Source organism: Lipophrys pholis (assembly GCF_963383615.2).
Source record: "Lipophrys pholis genome assembly, chromosome: 4".
Taxonomy (NCBI): Eukaryota; Metazoa; Chordata; class Actinopteri; order Blenniiformes; family Blenniidae; genus Lipophrys; species Lipophrys pholis.
In genome coordinates this window covers 29261690-29285439 of record NC_137637.1, presented here as the reverse complement: position 1 = coordinate 29285439, position 23750 = coordinate 29261690, and the positions used below count along the sequence as shown (strand labels likewise).

The 23750-nt window shown below is 41.6% G+C and overlaps 1 protein-coding gene across 1 annotated transcript in view; it reads left to right on the top strand.

Annotated features, from left to right (window-relative positions):
• The window catches only part of LOC308108412 (plexin-A2-like), a gene marked incomplete at its 5' end in the record, with an annotated part of 69554 nt that overhangs the window by 27761 nt on the left and 18043 nt on the right, over positions 1-23750 (top strand). Inside the window, 17 exons of the mRNA XM_080461298.1 lie at positions 1005-1105; positions 3223-3346; positions 4304-4457; positions 5333-5429; positions 8756-8870; positions 9703-9903; positions 10619-10715; positions 11416-11615; positions 14367-14518; positions 15552-15669; positions 16164-16300; positions 16818-16985; positions 19012-19105; positions 20830-21069; positions 21949-22092; positions 22582-22816; positions 23194-23336. Of these exons, the coding sequence (XP_080317424.1) occupies positions 1005-1105; positions 3223-3346; positions 4304-4457; positions 5333-5429; positions 8756-8870; positions 9703-9903; positions 10619-10715; positions 11416-11615; positions 14367-14518; positions 15552-15669; positions 16164-16300; positions 16818-16985; positions 19012-19105; positions 20830-21069; positions 21949-22092; positions 22582-22816; positions 23194-23336 (2520 nt within the window). The remainder of the gene's footprint in view (positions 1-1004; positions 1106-3222; positions 3347-4303; positions 4458-5332; positions 5430-8755; positions 8871-9702; positions 9904-10618; positions 10716-11415; positions 11616-14366; positions 14519-15551; positions 15670-16163; positions 16301-16817; positions 16986-19011; positions 19106-20829; positions 21070-21948; positions 22093-22581; positions 22817-23193; positions 23337-23750) is intronic.

The following is a 23750-nucleotide window of genomic DNA, read 5'->3' as shown; positions in this document are numbered from 1 at the left end:
AACCGGGATACTCGTGAAAAACAGGAAGACCTACCCAGAATTGAAGGGGTTGTGGTGACACAATTCCCGACAATATTAGTGTAAAATACTTCATGTGAGCGAGTTAGTTGTGACTTGCTTTCTAACTTCACGCTGCTAAAACTCCAGAGGAAGTGGATCAGTCACAGCATGAAGTTGTGGTATAGAGTCGTGGAAGCGAGTGGAGGTCGAGACCAGATCAGTGAGCAGCACTTTGGTTTCATGCCAGCTAAAATCACGACAGATGTAATTTTTTGCTTTGAGGATGCTGCTGGAGAAATACAGAGAAGGCCAGAAGGAGCTGCGCTGTGTTTCTTCTGGATTTGGCCTCATGTATGAGGGAGGGCCAACAATAGTAAAGGCATCGCTTTCTGTCCATACTCTCCAACGCCATTTCCTCTACATGTCTGTGTCGGTCTCCGGGAAGCTTATAGATATCCTTTAAAGTGAAGGATGGTGGCACAGTGAGGACGCGGGGGGGGGGGGGGGGGGGGGTCAGGTGGCGAAGAGACAGGCGATTAAGTACTTCAAGGGGTCAACTGCGCAAAGTCGTGAAAGAGAGGTGAAGGACAGCGGAGAATCAGGGGGGACTGGATGGAAATGCATGCAAGACGTTACTCAAGAAAACATGTAAAAATGGATACGAAGAAAACACCGGTTTCATATATCAACTTAACTTAATCCTTAACTGGGTTGAGACGATAACAGGATAGAAAATAAATAAATATATAAACATAGTGTTTGTTGAACAGTCTGATGAAGCCAGATGGTTGCATAACCCTCTAAGAGTATTTGACATGTCCAGATGTTGTGTTATCGTTGTATTGTTTATCTCTATGTAGTTTCTGTGGTAGTTCCTACCAAACTGCATCTACACAGTTGAAGTTAAACACGCAATATCCAATTACCCTTTGAAAGCCTGCCATTTGTTTTCTGTCGTTATGCAAGCACTATTGTAATTTAACTCCGTCATTCCTTTGCTCTAGGTGGCTCAGGTCCCTGTGGAGGCCTGCGAGCAGTACGGTACATGTGCCGAGTGTCTGAGCTCTGGTGACCCCCACTGTGGCTGGTGTGTCCTGTACAATATGTGAGTCTGGTCGTCTTTTTTTTTTTTTTTTTTTATATCTCCTCCCAGTGCTTACATACACATATCAAAGCCGGGAGATTAAAACCACAACATCATTGTTTACCAAACAGCTTGCAGAAAGCCAGGAATGAAGGCCTCGCACAAAGTCATGTGATTTGTACAATTTAATATAACAGACTCATTGTACTCCCCGGGGTTCACCATTATCAACAGCTGGCAGAGAAAACAGAGGACTATGAAGTGGTTGCTGGACAGTGTGATCCCTCCTAAATAATGTTATTTAGGACAGCAGAAAATGCATGCCCACCAGATTTTATTGTCTGTCGGGCAAGAGGGCGACTGGTGTTAATGGAGGATGGAGGGATTAGCCTTGCAATCACAGCAGGTGTGCCAGCTGCACCTCTACATACCCCGGGAACATTTTGGACCTGGCAGTGCGAGCTTATCTCTTCCATCTTAATTATCTGACCCCAGGTTAGCTTGCATAATACCTCGATATGGAGCAAAGGGGATTCAGGGGATTAAAACCCGGTGTTTTTGAACCAGCCGCTGTGTTTGAAGCTGACCTCAGCCAGGGATTTAACTCCCGTCTCATCATATGACGTCCGCATTTCCGCATGCAATATCTTGATAATGATCAGTATTATTTAAATTCCTCTCCTTTTTTAAAAAAAAATTAAATTGGCAGCAAAGTGAGGAAAAAAGAAAAAAACTTCTTTAGAAAATCTAAATTACCTCATTAAAGAGTTGTTTTTTTCTTTTTTCTTTCCTGTGTGCTGACTGTGTCTGCAAGTCCCATTATGCTGCTTATTTAAATTAATGCCTCACACTTATCGGTGAGCAGATAGGCTGCTGTTCCCATCAAGTAAACCAAAGTGAATCATGATCCCCCACACTGCAAAATGAGGCGACTTTATTTTTCTCCCTATTAAGTCGGGATTGGGGTCCCTTTTCAAATCTCTGAATGACTCTCACAGTGTCAGGAAGACCGCTTTTCAGCATCTCACTTTCCCACCCCTGGCACCGTGCACCAAAAGCACCTATCGTACCGAGTGTGTGTGTTCCTGAGCATGTAAAAAGCCTGCAGGAAAGGGGGAACAAATGGTTTCATCGGACAAAACATGGTGAATAAAAGAGGCAAAAAAAAAAAAAAAAAGCAATGAAAGACAGTTGGAGTTGAAAGGCGTCTTCGTTTTCCCGGTGGCACTTCAGCTGATGAGCGGTCAGAAGGTGACTGTCTATACTCCTGTGGCTGTGGCCCGCCTGAAGGAGACAAGCCAGCAACAGCTGTCATTGCATTTTTCGTCCACCTTTGTAATTGTAGTTGTAATTACAGCAGAGGCCTCAGCGCTCTTTGAGCTGTCTCAGGAGGTGCCACCCCCTCAGCAGCTTCTGAGAATGTATTAAGCAAAGTCTCCTCTTGCTGTGCACATTACGCATAAAAGCTGATGGTGAGCGGCCAAAATACTCTGAGTTTGGTAGTGAGAGTCCACAGCAGATAAACTAAAAGTTCCTTTTTGTTGTTGTTTTGTGTTTAGAAACCCAGCACATCTACAACTCTCCAAGCATGCACGGACAAAAACTCTTGATATCAGTATAAATGCAAGAAGAACTACCTCAACAGATATTCCTTTTTTCTGAGACTGAAAACAAATTACTCCCATCGCTTTGCAATACTCTTTTATGAGATTAATATAAGATCACACTATAACCTTGTCAGATCTTACTTTTTATTACCTGGAAAGACTTCCAACTCATTTTAATAGTTTTTTTTTTTCCAGTAATGCAAAGAAAAAAAAGGAAAATTACATTGTAAAACTAATATCACTGTCTGAAAATAATCTTTATGTTTTTTTTCAGGTTTTTTTTTTTTACAGAAAGTGATTTAATGTGACATGAAAAGATTATGATTCAGTCTGTGGGGGATATGAGTGGGTGCACCCCACCCCCACCTTGCTGGCTACACAATTATTTAGGTCATTCATGTCAACGAAATTCACCTTGAAGGCGCTGTAAATAAATAAATTCACTAAACTCATGAAACCCACCCTTAACCTCGCTGCTCCAGTATTGTATATGTCATGTATATATTTCAATGAGACCATGTCGCTCCACAGGTGCTCGAGGAGGGATCGCTGTCAGCGAGCGGAGGAGACCTTTCGCTTCGCCACAGACATTGACCGTTGTGTGAAGGTTATTGCTCACCCAGACAGCATCGCTGTATCAGCACACAGCGTCCCCGTGAGTCTGCTTATCACTCTGCCAATCACCACACTGTCACTCCACTCGCACAATGCCAGTGTTTATGAGCAATCACTGTGAGTAGCCTTGTGCAACAGCATGTACAGTAAGTATACGCCTGGGAGAGAAGATTAGTTTCTGTGCGAGGTGAAGTCAGACTGAAGGGTGAATCTCCCCTCAGGGCGCCCGCTGTATTTATTTGAGTTTAAAAACATGCATTGTGGGATGGGAGACAAATGTGACAGCAAAGAAAATAGGTAGGAGTTGTTTTTGTAGCAGCGTGCTACTCTATCTTCCTCTACGGTGCATCTGCCAAAAGGTTGATTACATTCTCCGGGAGCTTAATTCAGCTGTCTGCACGGTAGCCAAAAGCTCAGAGGACACTAAAGAACATTATCTCAAAGGAAAAGTTTGACATTTTGGGGGAAGCATACTTATTAGCATTGTCCCTAAGAATTCAACGAGAGGATCAACATTACTCTTGTTTTTGTCCGTTCAATTTCAAGTTGAATTTAGGCGATGGTTAGTTATATTACACCTAATCGAAAACATGGAGTTTAGAAATATTAAGGCAGTAAAAATCAACTGTTTGGCTTTTGCACGGGTATTTCAATGAGACAAAATGTGGCAATTCAGAGGGTGTAGCAGTTGGTATCTACTGGGAGAGAATAAGGCAAGTTGGCGAGACATATCACTCCTTCAGTAGTCTGTACAACAAGGGCAGAAATCTTATTATTGGATGGCTCAATAAACGGAAAAATAATGTGTCACAAGCTATTTTTTTTTTTTTTTAGTCCACCAACTGTGCCACTTCTGTCCTCAAACAAATCCAATCTAATGGTTTAGTTATTGTGCTGTAAATTAATAACAAACATCAGATTCACCACTGTGCCTTTATCAGTGTAATAAATCTCTCATCTTTGTTTTTTTTTTGTTTTTGTTGTTTTTTTTCCCCAGCTTCTGCTCGAGGTGAATAATGTTCCAGATCTTTCTGCTGGAATCACCTGTTCATTTGGTCAGCAAGCCCAAGTGGAGGGTCACGTCAATGGAAACAGAGTTATGTGTCTGTCCCCTGCTGGGAGGGAGGTTCCACAGATACCAGAAGGACAAGGTGAGCTCAGATATGACGTTTATAAAACAACCACAAAAAGGGTGAGAAACTGTATTATTATTTTTGCAATCACATAACCAATACACCCCCCAACACACACACACGCACACACACATGTACATGTACACTTTTTGATGATGAAAAATAAATAAATTATAGCTTATGTAAATAGATAATCTATGTTTAAGTATAACCACACATATTTATAAACATATACACACACATACATACCTCGTATATCTAATAAACATAACTAAAAAGGGGTAGGAAGAAGTAAACTTGTCAAATCCCACGCCTTCTCCAATATTTGAGTTATTTATTATAATTATCCTTTTGTATTAATGATATTACAGTAATGCAGCAATATTACAGGAGATAGACAAGCCCAAATTTACAAACTAAGGTTGATGCCAATGTCAGGTGAAAAGCTTAAAATATCAATAATCCACACTGTGAGGAAAACAGCTTTCAATTCAGACTGACCAGCATGCATGTTTTTGTTTATCCAAAGAGTTTGGTGAGTACCAGGGAGCTGTTGAATTTTCTCCGAGCGTACGCAGTAATCCCTCAATTGAAGTTTCTGACTGAAGGTTTTCTCACAACAACAGCAATGTGCCCTTCCAGGAAGGCAGACACCAGGTGGCTCCTTACAGGAATGTGATAAAAGTATTAGCATTTTCTTCTCATTCTGACCTCTTCTGTTTATTCATTGTTTTGGTTCTTCCACTCATATTTTTTCCTCTCCTTCTCACTCGGTGCTTTTCTCACTTCTCCCTCCTCTCTCTTATTTATATTTCCACTCCTTCTCCATTGTTTTCTGTTTGACACTTATTGCTCTCTCTATCTCTCTCTCTCTCTCTCTGTCCCTCTCTCAGACTGGGCTGGCGTGGAACTCCGTCTCAATTCAAAGGAGACGGGTCAAATGGTCGCCAGCACGGAGGTGAAGTTTTACAACTGCAGCACGCATCAAATGTGAGTCCAGCTGCCGCTGCCACCGCACCGCCGCTCCCCCCCCCCCCCCCCAGCCTTTGATTTGTTCAATAGATGGGAGAGCACAACTTAATTTAGGGCAATGATGTACTGATGCTCACAACCTCCACTTAAGATCGGGCTGTTAGATAACCTCGGAGTTCAATTTATCTGTCAGGTTTCATTTGAGTCAACATGATGCATTTGCCATGGCTTGTTTGTTTCAACTTTGCTTAAACGGGCAGTTTACAGGCTCACTGCTCACAGCTTTAAAATAAAGCCCACTACAGGTTTTCTTACACGCATCACTGAACTCGATAATTCAGAATTCTATCACAATAACTTTCGTTCACCTGAGAAAATGTGTGCTCTTATTATACCGGAGCTGAAAACCTGTTAATCCATGGAGAGATTTATTTGTTAAATCGTTACCGTGTCTGTGATTGGATGCAAGACAGAGCTAGAACTCTGACGAGAAGAGCGATTCGGTGTAAAGCAGTTTGATAAATATGGATTGTTTCGTTCAAGAAAATCATCTGGTTGCTTCCAGAGTGTGTCTTCCTGATTGTAAGATTTTGTGGCTTTCACTCGTTAGCAAAAAATTATATTACATAAAAAAAATTATATTACATAAAAAAAAACAACAACAAAAAAAACATATGAGCGCTTTGGACTTTTGGTGAAATGATCTTGGATGGTTTCTAGTACATGTTACTGAAAGTACACTGGTAGTTATATATTTTTTAGTTCATTTGGCTACATTGCGTTGCGGGGGGGGGGGGGGGGGGGGGGGGGTGAGGGGGGTAGAATATCCTAGTTTACACATGGTGGAAGGCACATTATAGAGCTCCTGAGTCCATCACAGAGATGGACACAACTGTATCGTGGCCGAGTGAACCCAGAGGAAACGCTGGCCTGACCTGGCCACATGGGACAAAGGTTTCATTTCGGATACAAAAATCAGTATTTTATTTTAGGAAATATGCAAAAGTACGTGCAGACACAGGGAGAACCTGCAAACTTTCCACCAAATGACTCCACTGTGCACGAAGATTGAACCTTGAAGCGTCTTGCTATGAAGCAGGAACACACACACCGCGACGCTGCCATGCCAGCAAGACTAATCACTGATAAAGTATAATTATCAGTTCCGACCCTAATACATATTCCCACCTGGAAATAACTTTGCTGTAGGCTAGCTGTCCCCAAGGACTGCAAAATTAAGAGGTATTACACTTACACACACACACACAGACACACACACACTCACCCGTTTTACTTGACTTTGTCCCAAAGGGCCCTGTCAGAGAATTGTGTTTGCGTCTGATATTAGACAGGAGATATTTTATATTTTAAGCTTTGCTGCAGTGCCTTGAGGGTACCTGAAATAATGTAAATTGAAGAGCACTTTATTTAAATGTCATCCAATATAAGCTTCCTAACTGGGCAGGGAAGCTGCTTTGACTTTGAGCCATTATGCAAATGTCAACTGTATTTATCACAACAGTAAACTATGACAAGAGTCTCTGTGAATAACAATTACAAACACCGCAACAAAGGGTGGATCTTATTATGATGAATGCCAATTAGATGAATTTGTTTTCTTTAAAGGAAGTGCGCAAATCAGCAACATTTTCAAAGCAACATCAGACTGTCAGCTGTGATCCAAACAGGCCAAGTCATGTCATGCTGATAGCTGAGATGTTGCTGAGCTCTGAACTGATGGCCTTCACACGCAGTCATCACCAACCTCTTTTTTTTTTTTTTCTTCATCACCTACCTCTTTTTTTTTTTTCTTTTTTCTTCATCACCAACCTCTACCTGCACTCAGAATTGAAGGGAACCTTGAGCTCACAGACAGTGGACTCATGCATTTGAGTGTTGCAGTATTCATACCCAACCCAGGAAATTACCCCACAGTGGATACACATGCCTTCTATTCACGGCATTCTTTGACTGTGACACGAATGCCCCGATATAACCGTATTAAGCCATTAGTGAGAAACAGTTGGAAGCTCATCACATCCCCAGCACACCAATACGGCCTCCATTAGCTGTGGGCTGACCCTGCATACTCCCTGTGATTAATATTTCAAACCAAACACACTCCTAACCCTGCACCTCGTCCCCACCTCCCCCACCATCACCTCGGCATCACATCACCCTCCATAATTAATTATCCAGCGTTTGCTGCTCACTGCTAGTCCACTTCTATTAATACGCAACACCCCAAATTCCTTTCTCATACACACGGACGGACACGCACACACACACACACACACAAGTGCACATTTTAATGTCCATACTGGCCCTGAGCAGCTAATTAATATCAAAAATTGAATGATCCTACACTACAATTATTGGCATTTGGAGCTTGCTATGAACTGCAGTATGAAAGAGCTGCTGCTGGATTTAACATTTCTTTGAGGTTGCAACATATTGAATGGCCAAAATCAGAAGAGCAGACCATGGGAGCTCATAGCACTTTTTCTTACACAACGTACACCAATATTATATTGTAAAGTCTGTGACCTCCCCAAAGGAAAAAAAAAGGGCATTTTCAGTTTTAATCTCTCTGATTGCTCTGCTGGTATATCAACAGCTGTGTATCACCGATCTCCATTGTATCTCCACTGCCTCCATTAATGTTGGCCAAAATGTGATTAAATCCAGCACAACAAAGTTGTTTGAGCATGACTTTAATCGACAAATGACCGCTGGATGTAGTGATGAGTCGGAGCCAGGCATGTCACACAATTTTCTCCATCAAATATTCAGTTATCACTTTACTCCAGATTTTCGACAATATACAGAATTGAGCGAGTTATGTAAAAAATGCAGTTTAGCCCACAAACATACGTATGAACTGTAAATTCATTGTGAATTACTTATAAAAATAAAATGCGGGGACTGTGGTACATCTAACAAGGACGCTGTACGTCCTTAATGCAGCATATTTTATTACACAGTTACAACAGAGTATGATTGCTGCAAGTGACAGAAACGCATGAAAAGTTGCTCCTCTGCCAAGACCTTCTGCTCAAGGTAATGCATTGCCATCTGCAAAAATGACTGCGTTGAGGCAGTCTGCATCAAAACTCGCTACGATCTTTCCATAAAATACAATGACAAGATAAACTCAGCATGAAGTTAGAATCTTTAATATGTCACCCCTTTTTTGGGTTTTCTCTCCTGAGACCAGGGTGCAGATAATGTGAACATCTTGCACACTGCATAAAAGCAGCATGACAAAAAATACAAGATCTTTCATTTGAAATGTTGCACGCATCCGGCTCAGCATGTAGTAATATGTTCGTTTCCTCCTGCAGGTGTCTGTCCTGTGTAAATAGCACTTTCCGCTGCCACTGGTGTAAATACCGCAACCTGTGCACCCACGACCCGAGCAGCTGTTCATTCCAGGAGGGAAGAGTCAACGCCTCAGAGGTACATTACCACTGAAGCTCTGCAGCTGGCTAAAGTGCTGCTTCTAAGAACACCACACGTGTCTTAATTGCTAACATTGGTTGTTTTTTTTTGCCCTACGGGCATAATATATCATTAAGTCAAAATATAGTGCCACTTTACTGACGGCCTGCCTAATAGTTGCTGAGTTATTTAATTGAAAACATTGAAATTAAACGTTCCGGTGGCACTCAAAGACAATTCGGGATCGACAAAGTCCCAGGTCGTTCAGGATGAATATTTACGTTTGTTTATTTTGAGAACAATTTTTTTTTCTGTTAAAAGTTTTAGAAAACAGTTTTTTTGGTAGTTGATTGATTCTGCCGTGTCTTTGGCTTTCCCATTCACACATAAAAAATATTACAGTTTGGAAGCATAAAATATACTGCAAAGACCAAATGTTTGCCAAATTTCTATACCACCACAGGGTAAATTTGTCTTACACAATAAACATGGTACTAAACATGGTATTACAACGTAATGCAAATGTAAATCGTGTTTGGATTAGCAGTTTATTTGTTCAACTATTCCCTGTGATACATTAGTATTACTGTTTATATAACAGCTGCATATGAATTAGTGTGGATTATATATTAGAGACAGGCTGATACGCATCTACAAATACAGATATGTAGATGCTATAACAGCATACTTTAGATAGACTCTTCAATAAATCTCTCATGGAGAAAGTAGTTATGTAAATAACATGTTTTATGCATGAGTGAAATTAATCCAGCAGGAACAGCGAAAAACCCCACAATTTCTTTTTTCTGCGCGCTAATTACATGTATGTATGTTTGGGTGTTTTAAACAGGATTGCCCTCAGCTCCTCAACTCTGGGGAAATTCTCATTCCGGCCGGTGACGTCCGACCCATCACCTTGAGGGCCCGGAACCTTCCCCAGCCGCAGTCGGGCCAGCGGGGTTACGAGTGCGTGGTGAACGTTCAGGGTGTCAGTCACCGAGTCACGGCGCTGCGCTTCAACAGCACCAGCGTGCAGTGCCAGAACAGCTCGGTATGACCTCAAACACTCCCAGTGGGAGTCTCACAGCTGTCAAATGAGGCAGACAGCTTGGATGCTGTGTAGGCAAGGTACACAGAGTACATGAGCATCAGTGGATACCGCCTGAGGTGCCGAGCATACTGAGGAGAAAGTAGAGGAAAAGGAAAGTGCAAAACATGTGCAAGAGAGCTGGAAGAGTAGCAGGAAAGAAAGCACCGAAATGGAAGTCGTGTGGGGAAAAAACAAAAAAAATAAAAAGTTAAAAGAATGAAAACCGTGACATGACCTTTCAAACTGACATTTCAAGACTAACTTTTGACAGTTCACTGAGGGTGAAGGTCAACTTCTAAATAGAAAGTTGGAAATTTAGGAGAAGATTTCTCATCAATTTTTCCCACACATCACAAAATCAGGGGAGCAATTTCAATGCAAAGTGTACTTTGCTGCTCTGTGACAATGAAGGAAAAGGCCATTTTCTTCAGTTGTGGATGATCGGCCACCACAGCCAGAGTTTGCATCCCTACATGTCAAAGAGGAGAGGAGCAGACAACCATGGCAGAGATGACAGATGGTTAAAAGCCTCGTCTCTCCGCTGCCCTTTCATCCTCTCATTTTCCCCTGCTCTGTCTCTCTCTGTATTATATCCCATCCTTTGTGTCTCTTTGACTTCCTCTCTGCCTGTATTAACTTTCTGGACACTCTCTCGCTCTCTGTTTCTGCTTCTCAGTACATGTACGAGGGTGTGAAGATCAGTGACCTGGCAGTGGACCTCTCCATCGTATGGAACGGCAATTTCATCATCGACAATCCCGAGAAGATTAAAGGTGCCTCTGCCATCCATCATTGCCAGGCCACAGAAGTGTAAAGCACTCAATCCACGGGGAATAGATGGGTCATAGAAAGCACTTCAAGGCTCCCAAAGGGCCTTGAGAGAAAGTTCACAATAGCAGGGAGTGTTATCAAAAAGCACCCAATCACTCGTGGCCCTGATGGGGTGAAGGGTTGAATCTTCATACTTGCTCAGCTTGTAATGTCTCGGGGCTCAAGTCTTATTTCCATCATCATAGAAAAAAAAAAAAAAGGTGTCCGTTGCTACTGTGGGTTGTACAATAAATACATCCCCGTAGTCAAGGATACTGTGACTGATGGCCATGAATTTTAATAGGACTTGTTATTTAGGCTTCATATGAGCATAAATATAGGTTCCTGTGCGGATGTAAGAAACACAGTTCAAAGAAAGGTTTAATGGATTACTTTATATTCTATGTATTACATGAAACAGGAATTTTGCACAATTAAGTTGATCCATTTTATGAAATTGCTGCCTTGCTATTTCAAGTGATGAGTACAGTTATTTATTTTACATATTTCCAACAACATGTTTTATGTATGTGCAACAGCTTTTAAGGCTTATTGATATTTACAGCCTGTTCTTTTCTATAACGTCAATACATTTTCCATTTCCATATGAAATTCTTGATATTGCATTAACTGACATCATCTTTCCTCGTGTGCTGCCTGCAGTGCACCTCTACAAGTGCAGTGCCCAGCGGGACAGCTGTGGCATGTGTCTGCGGGCGGAGAGGAAGTTCCAGTGTGGCTGGTGTAGCGCCGAGGGCCGATGCACCATGAAGCAGCACTGCGCTCCCATTTCCCCTTACGCTAGCCGCTGGCTGGACCTTTCCGCCAGGAATGTCAAGTGCACCAACCCACGCATCACTGAGGTCTGTTTGTTTGGGCTGTTGGCTAGTTTATCACTGACTCATTCACTGGAGCCACAAGTACTTCGAGAGAGTTCAGACTGTATTTAGATAGGGGGAGAGAGTTTTATACATACTTTAAATTGTTGTGCTTATATTAGCAAATATTTCCCTATGTTGTGTTTTTTTTTTCCAACGTGCAAGAAGGCAAACCATTAGCAGAATCAGCAGACAAACCACATGAGTATTTTCTGGAGAATTCACATAAAAAATATCCAACAACCAGTAAAACTGTTCCCACAGAAACACCTTTGTATCTGATCCGGTCACCTTCTGCACTGAGGCCTTGTTTGCTGTTTTACCATTATCTTAGCAATGTGTGCTATGGTTATATGCCAAAGGGGCTTGTGATTTTCACTGATCTGCATGTTTGAAGGATAAAAATGAAAAAGCAGTTGTAGTTTATCTCAATTTTTTTTTTTTTTTTTTTTTATAAAAATGTGAATTTATTAAGTAGAGTTGGGTTTTGGTGGGTTAAACAACTTAAAGGCCTTTTGTACAATGGAGATGAAATGAGCAGGAGCATTTGCTTTTTATAGATTTAGAATCCCTCAATAAAAATGAGTTTCCTGCATCTCAGTATAAAACTAAGAAAAAACTAATTCAGACCAACACTGTGACATTGCAATATGTTCAGAAAATCTGAAAGCTGAAGGTGTAAGTTTGTTGTGAAAAATTTGATGGAGAGGTCCGAATAAAGCAGGTTGGCATCGTCACAAATATATATTTTGCTCAGTTCTAACAGTACAGGACACAGAAACAGAGAAATAGTTTGATAGCTCCTGTGCGCAGTGGTGTAGTGGTTGATGCTCACACCTCATAGCAAAATGGTTTCAGGTAGAAATCTGAGAGTGATGTTCGCATGTAGTTGTACTTTAGAGTCCTTCCCCTAATCAAAATCATGAAATTGTGTCAAATGGTAATTGTGAATTGCATGTAATTTTGAATGAGGTGTGGTTGTCTGTCTCTCTCTCTCTCTCTCTCTCTCTCTCTCTCTCTCTCTCTCTCTCTCTCTCTCTCTCTCTCTCTCTCTCTCTCTCTCTCTCTCTCTCTCTCTCTCTCTCTCTCTCTCTCTCTCTCTCTCTCTCTCATCTCTCTCTCTCTCTCTCTCTCTCTCTCTCTCTCTTCTCTCTCTCTCTCTCTCTCTCTCTCTCTCTCTCTCTCTCTCTCTCTCTCTCTCTCTCTCTCTCTCTCTCTCTCTATTTTGTGATACACTTTGCCCCACAGCCCAACGTCTGGCAGAGCAGCATAGAAATTGATTATACATATATACATTCATGTGTATATTATAATATTGATAATGCATAATTTATAAGAATCAGGTGTTAAGCTGTGTTTAGTTCTTCGGTGTAGAGAGTTGTACTGAAGGTCTTCTAGCACAGTACAGGATCAGGAACAGGATGCCTCTACAGCTGTTTGTAGAAATGAACAGATATCTGTTGTATGAACATCGACAGTTATAACTAATTTTTATTAGTGGCTAACGTCTAGTCTCACTTCCCCGTGACTGTTTACCTGACCATCTCACATTTTGTTCCCCACCGGCTGAAACCCTAAAGTGTTTGACAGCTAAACGAATTCAGTCTGTTTAGAAAGTGGTGATGGATCTTTTATGTCACAAACTCCTGTTCATTCTCTTGAATGAGGCACAGTGGGTCAGGCACAGAGATGCAAGGCTCTTCCACTTCAAAGAGCCGCGAGCCTTTGATGTCCCTGTCACATTATTAGTGTTTCTGAAGGAGCTGCAGCAGAATGAATCAACGACCAAGTGCTGCTCGGGAGCGGAGGCAGTGTTGCTCCGGCATTGCTCCTGTTCTGCTCTGTAGGTGCAAAAGGTTCCCTGCTGGGATGGTTAACTTTGTGCTGAAAAAGGAAGTGAATAGGTTTTCTCAAGGTTTTGTTATTCACTGCATTATTCATTACAGTTTGTTTTGAATTAAAGTGAATGTCAAGGATTTATGAATAAACGGCGTTTGCATGCAAGTTGTGCGTTCCAAGTTACATTTACGTAAGATTCGCTTTTGAGGTTTAAATCCTGAACACAGAGCCTGTTCTTTGGTTTTATTTCTAATTTACCATTACACATTCATTTTTGAATTTTTGTACCAAAGCAGCCAACAAATGTTGAGACCATGCTCAAAGTGAAATTTGAAGCCGGGACTTATCGAGACTTTTAATGTCATCATAAATTCATTCCCGTCAAGTTGGATAGACCTTGATAGCTTATTGAAAATGTATGCTGGCCTTTTGTAACTGAGAATACCTACTGGAGTTGAACCTTCATAGCCGTATTTTAAACATTTATACAAGTACTTTCAATACATTTCTCAAAGGTACAGAAACATTCTTTCAGCTCATAATGAGTATGCCCTGAATGGGTTGTCAGTTCATTAGGGTTGACAAAGAAAGAAAGATACAATCACACAGCCACTTACAGGCAATTTAAAGAAAACTAATTTAACAAACAGCCAGACAAGGAAGCGGGAGTAATATTCTGGGAGTGCATCAAACTCCACATCTAAAGGTAAGGATTAACCCCAGGTTATGCACTGTGAGGCACCAACAATCCTGCTGGACACAATAAAGTTATAAAAACAATGTAGTAAAGTATACACTGCTTTGTTCTAGAGGAGTCTGACGTGGAACAGAGTTTCACTGTTTGTGGTCAATGAACTCAACTCACTTTACTCTCATTTTCTTGTCATGCTTGTGTAGGTGAGCCCAGTGGCTGGACCTGTGGAGGGGGGCACGCTGGTCACCATCCAGGGCTTGAACCTGGGTCTGTCCTTCTCTGAGCTGGAGGGAAATGTGGAGGTAGCAGGAATTCAGTGCACCCCACAGGAGGAGGGATACATCACTGCAGAACAGTAAGAATGGCTCCTCCCCTCCCCATACAGTACCATAGGCATACTGTACAGATGCAAGCACACACACGCACGCACGCACATACACATCACAGAGGAGAATAATGCATGCAGTCTCCCTTTCTCACTCACACTGGTTTCCACTTGCAGTCTATGAATAAGCCGCCGGATACCCCGCGATGCCTCATCAGGTACTGGGATTGTATGTGAGGCTTTGCATTGCTCTGGTGCAGTCGGAGCCAAAGGAAGAGACAGTCTTTGTGTCGTTGTCGTTATGAGGCTGTCGGCACAGCTGTAATTGAAATGCGCTGCATGTCGCTGACTGGAGGGACAATCTGTTAGCCATGTGTTTCTCTCACAGCCATGTAATGCGATTGGGCTCAGGCTGAAGGGACTTTATTTATATGCCTGTAGAAAAAAAGAGGAAAAAAAGAAAAGAACATGCCAGCAGAAAATTGGAAAACTCTTGTGATGTATGAATAGAAGCGATGGGCAGGGACGATTCATTGGATGCTCTTATTGTATCGATGAACGAGTTTCTCGCGTGGAGCAGTGCATCCGGCAGGGCCATTCATTTGGCAACCAGCGTGCTTTAAAACATGGCATTACAGCTGTTACAACCATTAATTTCAGCATGGGGTCAGTTGCTATAATGACTTATTCATGGCGTGCTTTATCTTATTGACCTGACAGGCAATACTGATTTATTGAAGAAACCTCTATGTTGTCATGGCAACCAGAGGTAATGGTGGGTGGCAATCGTGCCGGAGATGGGGAGGGGTGCAGTTTATCATTTGAGTTATATTGCTGTTATAGGTTTCCCATTAGGAAGAAAGATGGCCCTCGGTATTGACCCACAACTTCTATGAAAGTCCACCTCAATCACACTGGCCAGCAGAGGCCATCTTCCCACAGTACAGTTCATAACAAATGCAAGGCAGTGCCGCGAGTCCACTGCTTACCATTATGCATAAAGCTTGTGGGGTGTTTTTTTTGTGTGTCTACAACTATTTGTTTCCTTTTGTTGTCATGACAGGATTGTGTGTGAGATGGCTGGAGCCCCTGAAGGAAGTGCACCTGGTCCAGTTAAGCTGTGTGTTGGCGAATGCAGACCAGAGCTCCGCGCCCAGTCCTCCCAGCTCTACACCTTTGTGGTAATTTGGATGCTGAAAGACACCAACTCTGTTCATTTGTTGTGGCACAAACATTAAGGGTTCTTAATGAAATGGTCTGAAAGCATGATTGCAGGTGAGAGTTAATCAATTAGATCTATTCATCTCGAGACAATTATAAACTGGAGAGCAAAGGGGGCAGGAAGACACTTGATTTCTTTTAACTGCAGCACAGGATTTGAAAAAGTAGGACTTTGAAATTATAAGAATAATCACAGTGAGCATTCTAAAGTTACTGCCATTAATTTTGTGATCTCTTGCACTCAAACCATCTTTGTGAAAAAATACTTTAAATTGGCTTTTTCTTTTACATTCGTTTTTTGATCAGTTTCTCTGTCTCTCCTAACTTTTCAAAGATTTATATTAACGTCATCACTTAATAAATGGGAATACTTAGACAATAACTAAAAGAGTGTATATTTTCTATTTGAGGAGCTTCGTTAAAGGAAATATGACTAATATTCTGCCTTTCACAGACCCCAACAATGTTGGCACTGACCCCCGGCAGAGGACCTGAATCTGGGGGCACGAAGGTCACGATTGTTGGGGAGAATCTGGGTGCTGGCAGTACCATTAACGTGTACTTTGGTAATCAAACCTGCGAGCTGTACAGGTGAGTGATGATAATATGATGTTACATTACGAAAAACTCTACAGTCGCAGACGGTGTTTTGGCAAAGAATTAAAGATTTTGTCTTCTCTAATTTTCAAGGCAACACAGTATGAGATCACTCCATTCTAAAAAAGCACACTTTAGACACAATTATGTGTCTCTGTGTTAGATTAAAAGTCTTAAGAATGATTTGTGAGAAGGTGATAAAACTCCACGAGGTACGTATTGTCCTCTGTGTATTTATAGATCTCTATTTAAAGTTCAAAATGCCTCACATGGTAGCAGTAAGGTGGGTGAGGCAAGAAAGCCATTAGCTTGAGCACCGTCTAATTACTGTGTTCCATCCCTAATGTGTCTATAACGAGGAGGAGATGGGACAGACCATAATGAATCTTCTCCCCTCATGGTAGTGTGCATGGCTCATAACTGCGTGAAGTCAGGGATTTGTAACTGCAGCAGTGAGTGGGCAGTCACAATCAAATGTATGAATAAATCCCTCTTTTGGTTTTCACACCAGGAGGACCATGTCAGAGATCGTGTGCTTCTCCGCACCGTCGGTGACTGGAGCAGGGCCAGTGCAAGTCAGCCTGAGCGTCGACCGAGCTAAAGTCCCTGGAAGTCTGGCCTTTGAGTACATCGAGGACCCCACAGTTCAGCGCATTGAGCCCCTGTGGAGCATCACGAGGCGAGTCAGAGCAATAGAGTACTGCATATATATTTAAAGATATCCACCACCCGCCTGCACTAAAACTTTGATATGCAGGATCATTCCCGAAGGCGCGCTACATGGAGGACTCCTTTTAGTGTTAATGCTCATTTTGTTGTCATCTTATTAGTTTATAACACACAATGGGTGTTGTGAAACAAAAAAATGTAATCCTCTCAACCAGACGGCCAAAAAGATACATGACACTTATTGCAATTTCATGGATGCATTGCATGTCTGTAAGTTAAGTGCATTAAATATATAGATGTGCAACATTTAAATGGTTTTCAATGTGATGTAAAAAAAACAAAACTAAACAATTTAATGATTACTGAAAATTGACTAGACATGTGGCGTGTAAGCTACCAGTCACATGTTTCCTTTATTCAATCCACAAACATGCAAACTGTAGGGTATGTTTTACAATCTGGGAGTAGCAATGTCTGTCGCAGACAAGAATGTGACATAAACAGCGTTCACTCATGCTCACAAACAGTTTGCAGGTCTGGTGTTAGCTTTGATCATAAGGTATGTCATAATTATTGAGAGAGGAAGAGATCTCAGCTTGCGTGCTGCAGATTTGGTAACCGATGGGAGATGAAGTAGGTGCGAAAGGGGTGCTTTAGCTGCTTCTCATGTTTGCACTTCTTTCTGAGCTTCACAAATTAATGCCAGCTGAACAGTTTTCGCGTCCTCGTTAAATCAGAACCCCATCCAAAACGCACACTGTGCACACTTTGCACATCTATGTACAGTGTGAAGTCGGCGATATAGCACATAGCTCTTCTGGTTGTTCTTTTCTCAGTGGAGGATGCATACAGCGACTGTAAAGTCGACTACTTATTATGATAGCTATAGGGTTCAGAGTTTGAGTGTCATCAAGGGTGTAAGTTCAATCACATCTTAAAAAAACTAAACAAACACTCTTGCTTAGATGTGACTGTGTCCCTTTGTCCCTTTTTGTGCCAGGAAATCAGAGATAGAGCCAGTAATATCTGGGTTATTTTAGAAACAAAACAAATGTTATGATGTATTAGGTGGTTATTTCTCAATACCATCTCATCTGTAATCACAAGAAGTTGCCTAATATCAGAAAATAATCCACCGCTGCAGGTATAGTAAATCACTTGAGGTAAAATACACTGAATTTAATGATTCCACACTAAAAGGTTGGATAACACACACACACACACAAAAAAAGATTCTGCTGCATAAACATTTCTATCAAAGTAGAAAGGTGCATTACCTGTGCTCCAATAAATAAAAGATGGCACTTAATTTGGGTTCGGGTGGGATTACCCAGCATTACGTCCCTGCAGATTAGACTTCAGAGAGACACGCTGGCCCTCCGCCTAGTGACAGGAGGAGCTTTGTGGAGCCGCAATCAAGAGCCCTCATCATGAATGTGCAGCCCCACTATGAGGCCCTACAAGCTTCGCTAGCCTTTGAAGTGCGAGAAGAGAAGGATTGGCAGTCCGTCAGGCCGACGAGACTGGCCAGTTTTTCTTATTTTTTTTTTTTTTTCATTTCTCTCCTGTATTTCTCTTTTTCCACTTTGGCTTCTCCTTTTCTACTTTCCAATTTCACTCTTAAACGAAGCACACACTGCAGCACAGGTTATGCAAAGATTAGAGTGTGTTTATTTTAATCACATCTCGTACAGATATGTAAACAAGCAGCACCTGTATTCATGCTATGCCAGTCTCGCAGTCGTGGATGAATATAAAATAGCAGCCAGCTGGTTCTCCGTTTGATCTGGCTCTTCTGCCCAATAACAAAGAGCGAGCTCCCATGCCAGCTTTACCTCCTCCAAACTGCATTAATGCAGTTTCTCCTGAAAATATTGTGCAAAGAGAATAATTACGGTATGGACACTACTCTGGTTAAATCCCGATGAAAAGGTAGTTTGCGTTCACAATATTGCTACCTGTGGCAGAGCATGCTCGTATGTGTATGTTTGGCCAATAATTCCGTTTAAATAAATACATTTCTTTCCTCCAAACAGTGGACACACCACCCTGACAGTGACTGGAACCAACCTGGATGTAGTTCAAGAACCACGAGTCAGAGTCAAATATGCTGGCCATGAATCTGTCAACGTGAGTGGGGAAAAAAACTCTTTTTGAGCAATGTGATCAAAATCCTGCAGGTGAAGTTGCTCTTAATTGATGTTTTGCTATATTTGTAGGTGACTTTCTAAAAATAAATTTTGCTGTGGTTGAAACTGTTAATCCAAACGTAACCAAAGAGGTGACTGGATTGTATTGTACTGAACGGTTTGTTCTGAAAAAGAGATTTTACAAAACTGACATGGAAGCACAACTCATTTTTTAGGAGGTGATTTATGGGGCTGGTCCTGCTTGCATGAATTGCCCAGTCAGGCTGCTTCGCAGTGATGGATTGTTTTCAAGTCTTTGGGTACTTTTGGCAAAGATCCAGACACCTTTACCTCCAAGCCATCAGGGACCTTATCCGAGGATCGTGTATGAACTGAATACGTTGTTTTGAGATGGTTTAACAGTATACTTATTTTTATAATGTAAATTATTTATATTGGAAAAATATAACGTCTGTGGCAGTGTTTTGTCATTGCATTGATTGTACACTGTGCTTTTTATGTATTTAACAAATAACCGAGAGTCAAAAACGCTGCAAGAGAAATATTGGCTTAAACCAAATATAATCCTAAAATAAACGCAGAAACACTGGGGAGTTTCCAGTAAGGGAGATGAGTTATTTAGGTAAATCAGTTTAATAAAGAGAACATTAGAAATTGCCCGCGTAATGTTTTGGAAAAAACGGGAGCTTTTCATGAGGAGTGCAAGAGCTTTGGCCTGAGTCAATTAGATGGTGCATTAATGATGCCAACCCAACATTTGAGCCAGTCAATTAAAACGGCATGTTTTACAGTGTCACTGGCAGCGCTGAGATCTAAAGGGATTAAAGCTGAACTGTAACCCAAATCAGCTGGTGAAAAATAGGGTCACTGGTGAATTTAATGAGGTCGCGCTCTTTATCGTACATATCTCGAAAACATTACTGGAACCGCTTAAAAATGTTTATGCAAGCCTAATTGACTTGAAACTATTTTCTGTGAGACATCAGATGTGAGTGAAGTCGACTACAGACTGGCCTGGAGCCGGTGAATTTCAGAGGAGCAGCTCAGAACCCACTTTAAAGACCTGCAGGGGGAGAAAAAGAAGAGTGAATCCAATCCAGAGATTGAATAACTGACTACATTTGAAACAGTTTATGACGATTAATGATGTGTATGATGATTAAAATCCTTCATAACACACTCAAAACACCTGTGTGTAAACTTTAACTGATAATATAAATACATCACATCTGTTCAGAACTTTTCAGTGGAAGTGGTTGCAAGATTTTTTATTTTTTTTCCAAAGGAGACTTAGTAGAAAACTAATGTCTCCATCCATCCATCTTCTATACCGCTCTATCCAACTCAGGGCAAGATGCTGGAGCCAATTCCAGCTGACTATGGGCAAGAGCAGGAAACACTGTGGGCAGGTTGCCAGTCCATCACAGGGCCAAACACAGACACACTTTCACACCAACAGGCAATTCACAGTCACCAATTAAGCTCAGAAGAACATTTTTGGACCGTGTGAGGAAACAATACCGAGAGGAAAAAATAGTCACTGTAGTCAACCACTGTGGAACTTTTCTAATGTGTCTACTTAACAACTACTATATTTCTAAAAAGTCAGGGTCATATTAAACTGAACTATTGCTACTATACATGCAGTGACGCAGTAGATCAATCAACCCCCCCCCCCCCCCCCCCCGTTTGATTTCCCTCCAGGTCTGCAAAGTTATGAACACAACCACCATCAGCTGCTTCGCCCCTTCTCTGAAGGCGGAGTACACAACAGACCAGGAGACGATAAAACACGTGGACGAGTTCGGCTTCGTCTTCAACAACGTCCAAGCTTTGCTGACTTACAACAACACAAGTTTTGTGTACTACCCCAACCCGTACCTGGAGCCCCTCAGCCTCTCGGGAGTTCTGGAGCAGAAACCTGGAGCGCCCATCATCCTCAAGGCAAGTCAGAGGAGATGCAACCTTTCTGACGTTTTTTTCTACTCAACTGTCGTGTTCAAACAATCGCTGTCAGAGCTGCTGTCTCTCTGAGTTCTGCCCAAAGCCCCTCAGCTTTAGCTTCAGCATCATCCACAGATGCGTCTCCAGTAAAGAGCATTATTATGTAACCTGTTTAATGAAGGACGAGCATCTCATTACTCCTGAATGGTCTCAGTCCTCATGACAGCCTTATTAGAGATGCGACTTATATTCAGAATATTACTAAAAGTCTGTATCACAGTACACAGAATAAATGCTATCTTCACTGTATAATATTCGCAATTCTGACTTCATGTTTCTAGTTTTTAGTATGCTGCTTTGCACTCTCATTAGTTCACAAGTGTGTTTCTTTCAAGAACCCCTGACATCCAGATCATAGACCATCTTTCTCCATTTGAAATGATGTAACTTAATAAGAGAGGAAGTCATCAGATAGACCCACACGCTGCTGACAGCTCGTCCAACGGGTTACAGCTACATTACACAGTAATGTGTAGTGCACAATGTGAGGAGAGGATTAACTGAGAGAAAGACTCTGACTTACACTGAAATACACACCTCTAATTTCTATAGTGGTGACAAGTAAATGCAATATAATTTTCACTATCTTTCACATATAACCGTTGAAGCTAGATCCCTCTATTTTACAGTGTCTATCTACTTGGCTTAAGCATTTAATACAAATTATTTCTCAACCATGGCTTGAGATTAAACTTTTGCTTGTCAAAAGCACAATGAACTGTTCAGTTTTCATTTCTGTAAAATCTTTTTTTTTTTTTTTTTTTTAAATTGAAACTGCATTGATATATTCCCATTTTGTTTTGCCTCTGTGTGTTGCAGGGACGTAATCTGGTGCCATCTGCATCCGGTGGAGCCAGGCTAAATTACACAGTGCTGATTGGAGATACGCCCTGTTCCCTCACTGTGTCCGACACACAGTTACTCTGTGAGCCTCCAAACCTCACCGGCCAGCACAAAGTCCTGGTCAGTTCTTCTGCCCGTGCTGCTGTTCTGGGTTTGGCTGTGCGCTTGATTGGCCGTTTGTGTGAATGTGGGTCGCTCTGTGTAGGTCAGTGTTTGTCCCTACGTCACTTTGTTTGTGGGTCACCGACAAGCTTTCAGTTAGTCACTGGCTTTCTGTCATTGTCTGTCACTCATGGTCTGGTAGGTTCCCAATTACAGCACATTGCCCTCTAGAATTATTGACAGGCACTCTTGCAAATAATGAGAAAAGCACTGTGAAAAGAAAGCTAAGCTTGTGTGCCTGGAAATTGTTCTATTCAAAGGCAGCTGTTCAGAAAACTAAAAAAAATAGAAACGCACGCCATTGTATTTGCTGTTTTAATCCTTGAGCAACAATGTTTTTGATTCATCGCCAGACATTTGATTAAGGCGCTTTCTTTGTTGTTATTTGGATTTTTTTTCAGCACAGTTTTAGGAAAATACATTTGTGCCCCTATTATCACAATACAGGTCCAAGTCGGAGGCCTCCACATCTCCCCGGGAGAAGTTCACATCCGGTCGGACAGCCTGCTCACACTTCCTGCGATCTTCAGCATCACAGCTGGAGGAGGGCTGCTCCTCATCATTGTCATTATCGTGCTGCTGGCCTACCGACGGAAGTCACACGAGAATGATCTAACTCTAAAGCGCCTGCAGATGCAGATGGACAATCTGGAGTCCAGAGTGGCTCTGGAGTGTAAAGAGGGTCAGTGAGACCTGTGAGATTAAACCATCATGATTTCCTTTAATTAATCTTAATCTCAAATTAGCATTTAATGTATAGCTGCATTAGTGTGCCGTCTATCTACAGCTATTTTGATTTGATCATCTTGCTTTAATAACAATGAAGATTGATGCATTCAAATTGATATGCGTGAAATATGATAGTGTTAAAAGGCTAGCAGAATTAAATTAGAGAAATTCGATTTACAAATTGTCATTGGACTTTAGAGTATATAAAGACATCAAAACTTCTAAATAAATGTTAATAAACATAAAAGTGGAAATCATCACCCAGATCTAAATTTTTCTGAAAAATTCAGCTAAAAACTAATATTCACTGTGTCCTTCTATCTTTTGCAGCTTTTGCAGAGTTGCAAACGGACATCAATGAGTTAACAAGTGACCTGGACAGAGCTGGTATACCCTACTTGGACTATCGCACTTATGCCATGAGGGTTCTCTTTCCTGGCATCGATGACCACCCGGTGCTCAGAGAGCTGGAGGTGAGGGAGCTCTGAAGCAGCGTTGCTGCAACACTTTTTGAGACATCTTGACCTTAGGGCTGCAGTGTACTCCAAACTAAATTGATTTTAGCTTTTAGGTAACATCTTTCACATTGCTGTCAGACCGAGCTGTTGTGAGCCATTTTGGGATTATTCACAGTAGTTTCAGGTTTGTTTGTTTGTTTGTTTGTTTCATGGTGGTCACACCAAAATTTGGACTCAGGATTAAATTGGGACATTGTTTCCTCCCTTTGCTCGCGGTGTCACAAACCCGGTTGAGCTTTTTTCTCTTTTAATCTATTCTGGCTGATTGTGTTATTGTCCAAAGTTTTTTTGGGTTTTTTTTTTGTCTTAAGCACTCAAGCACTAATTTTAAAAGAATCCAAATCACAAACCAATTACCTTTTCATCTGA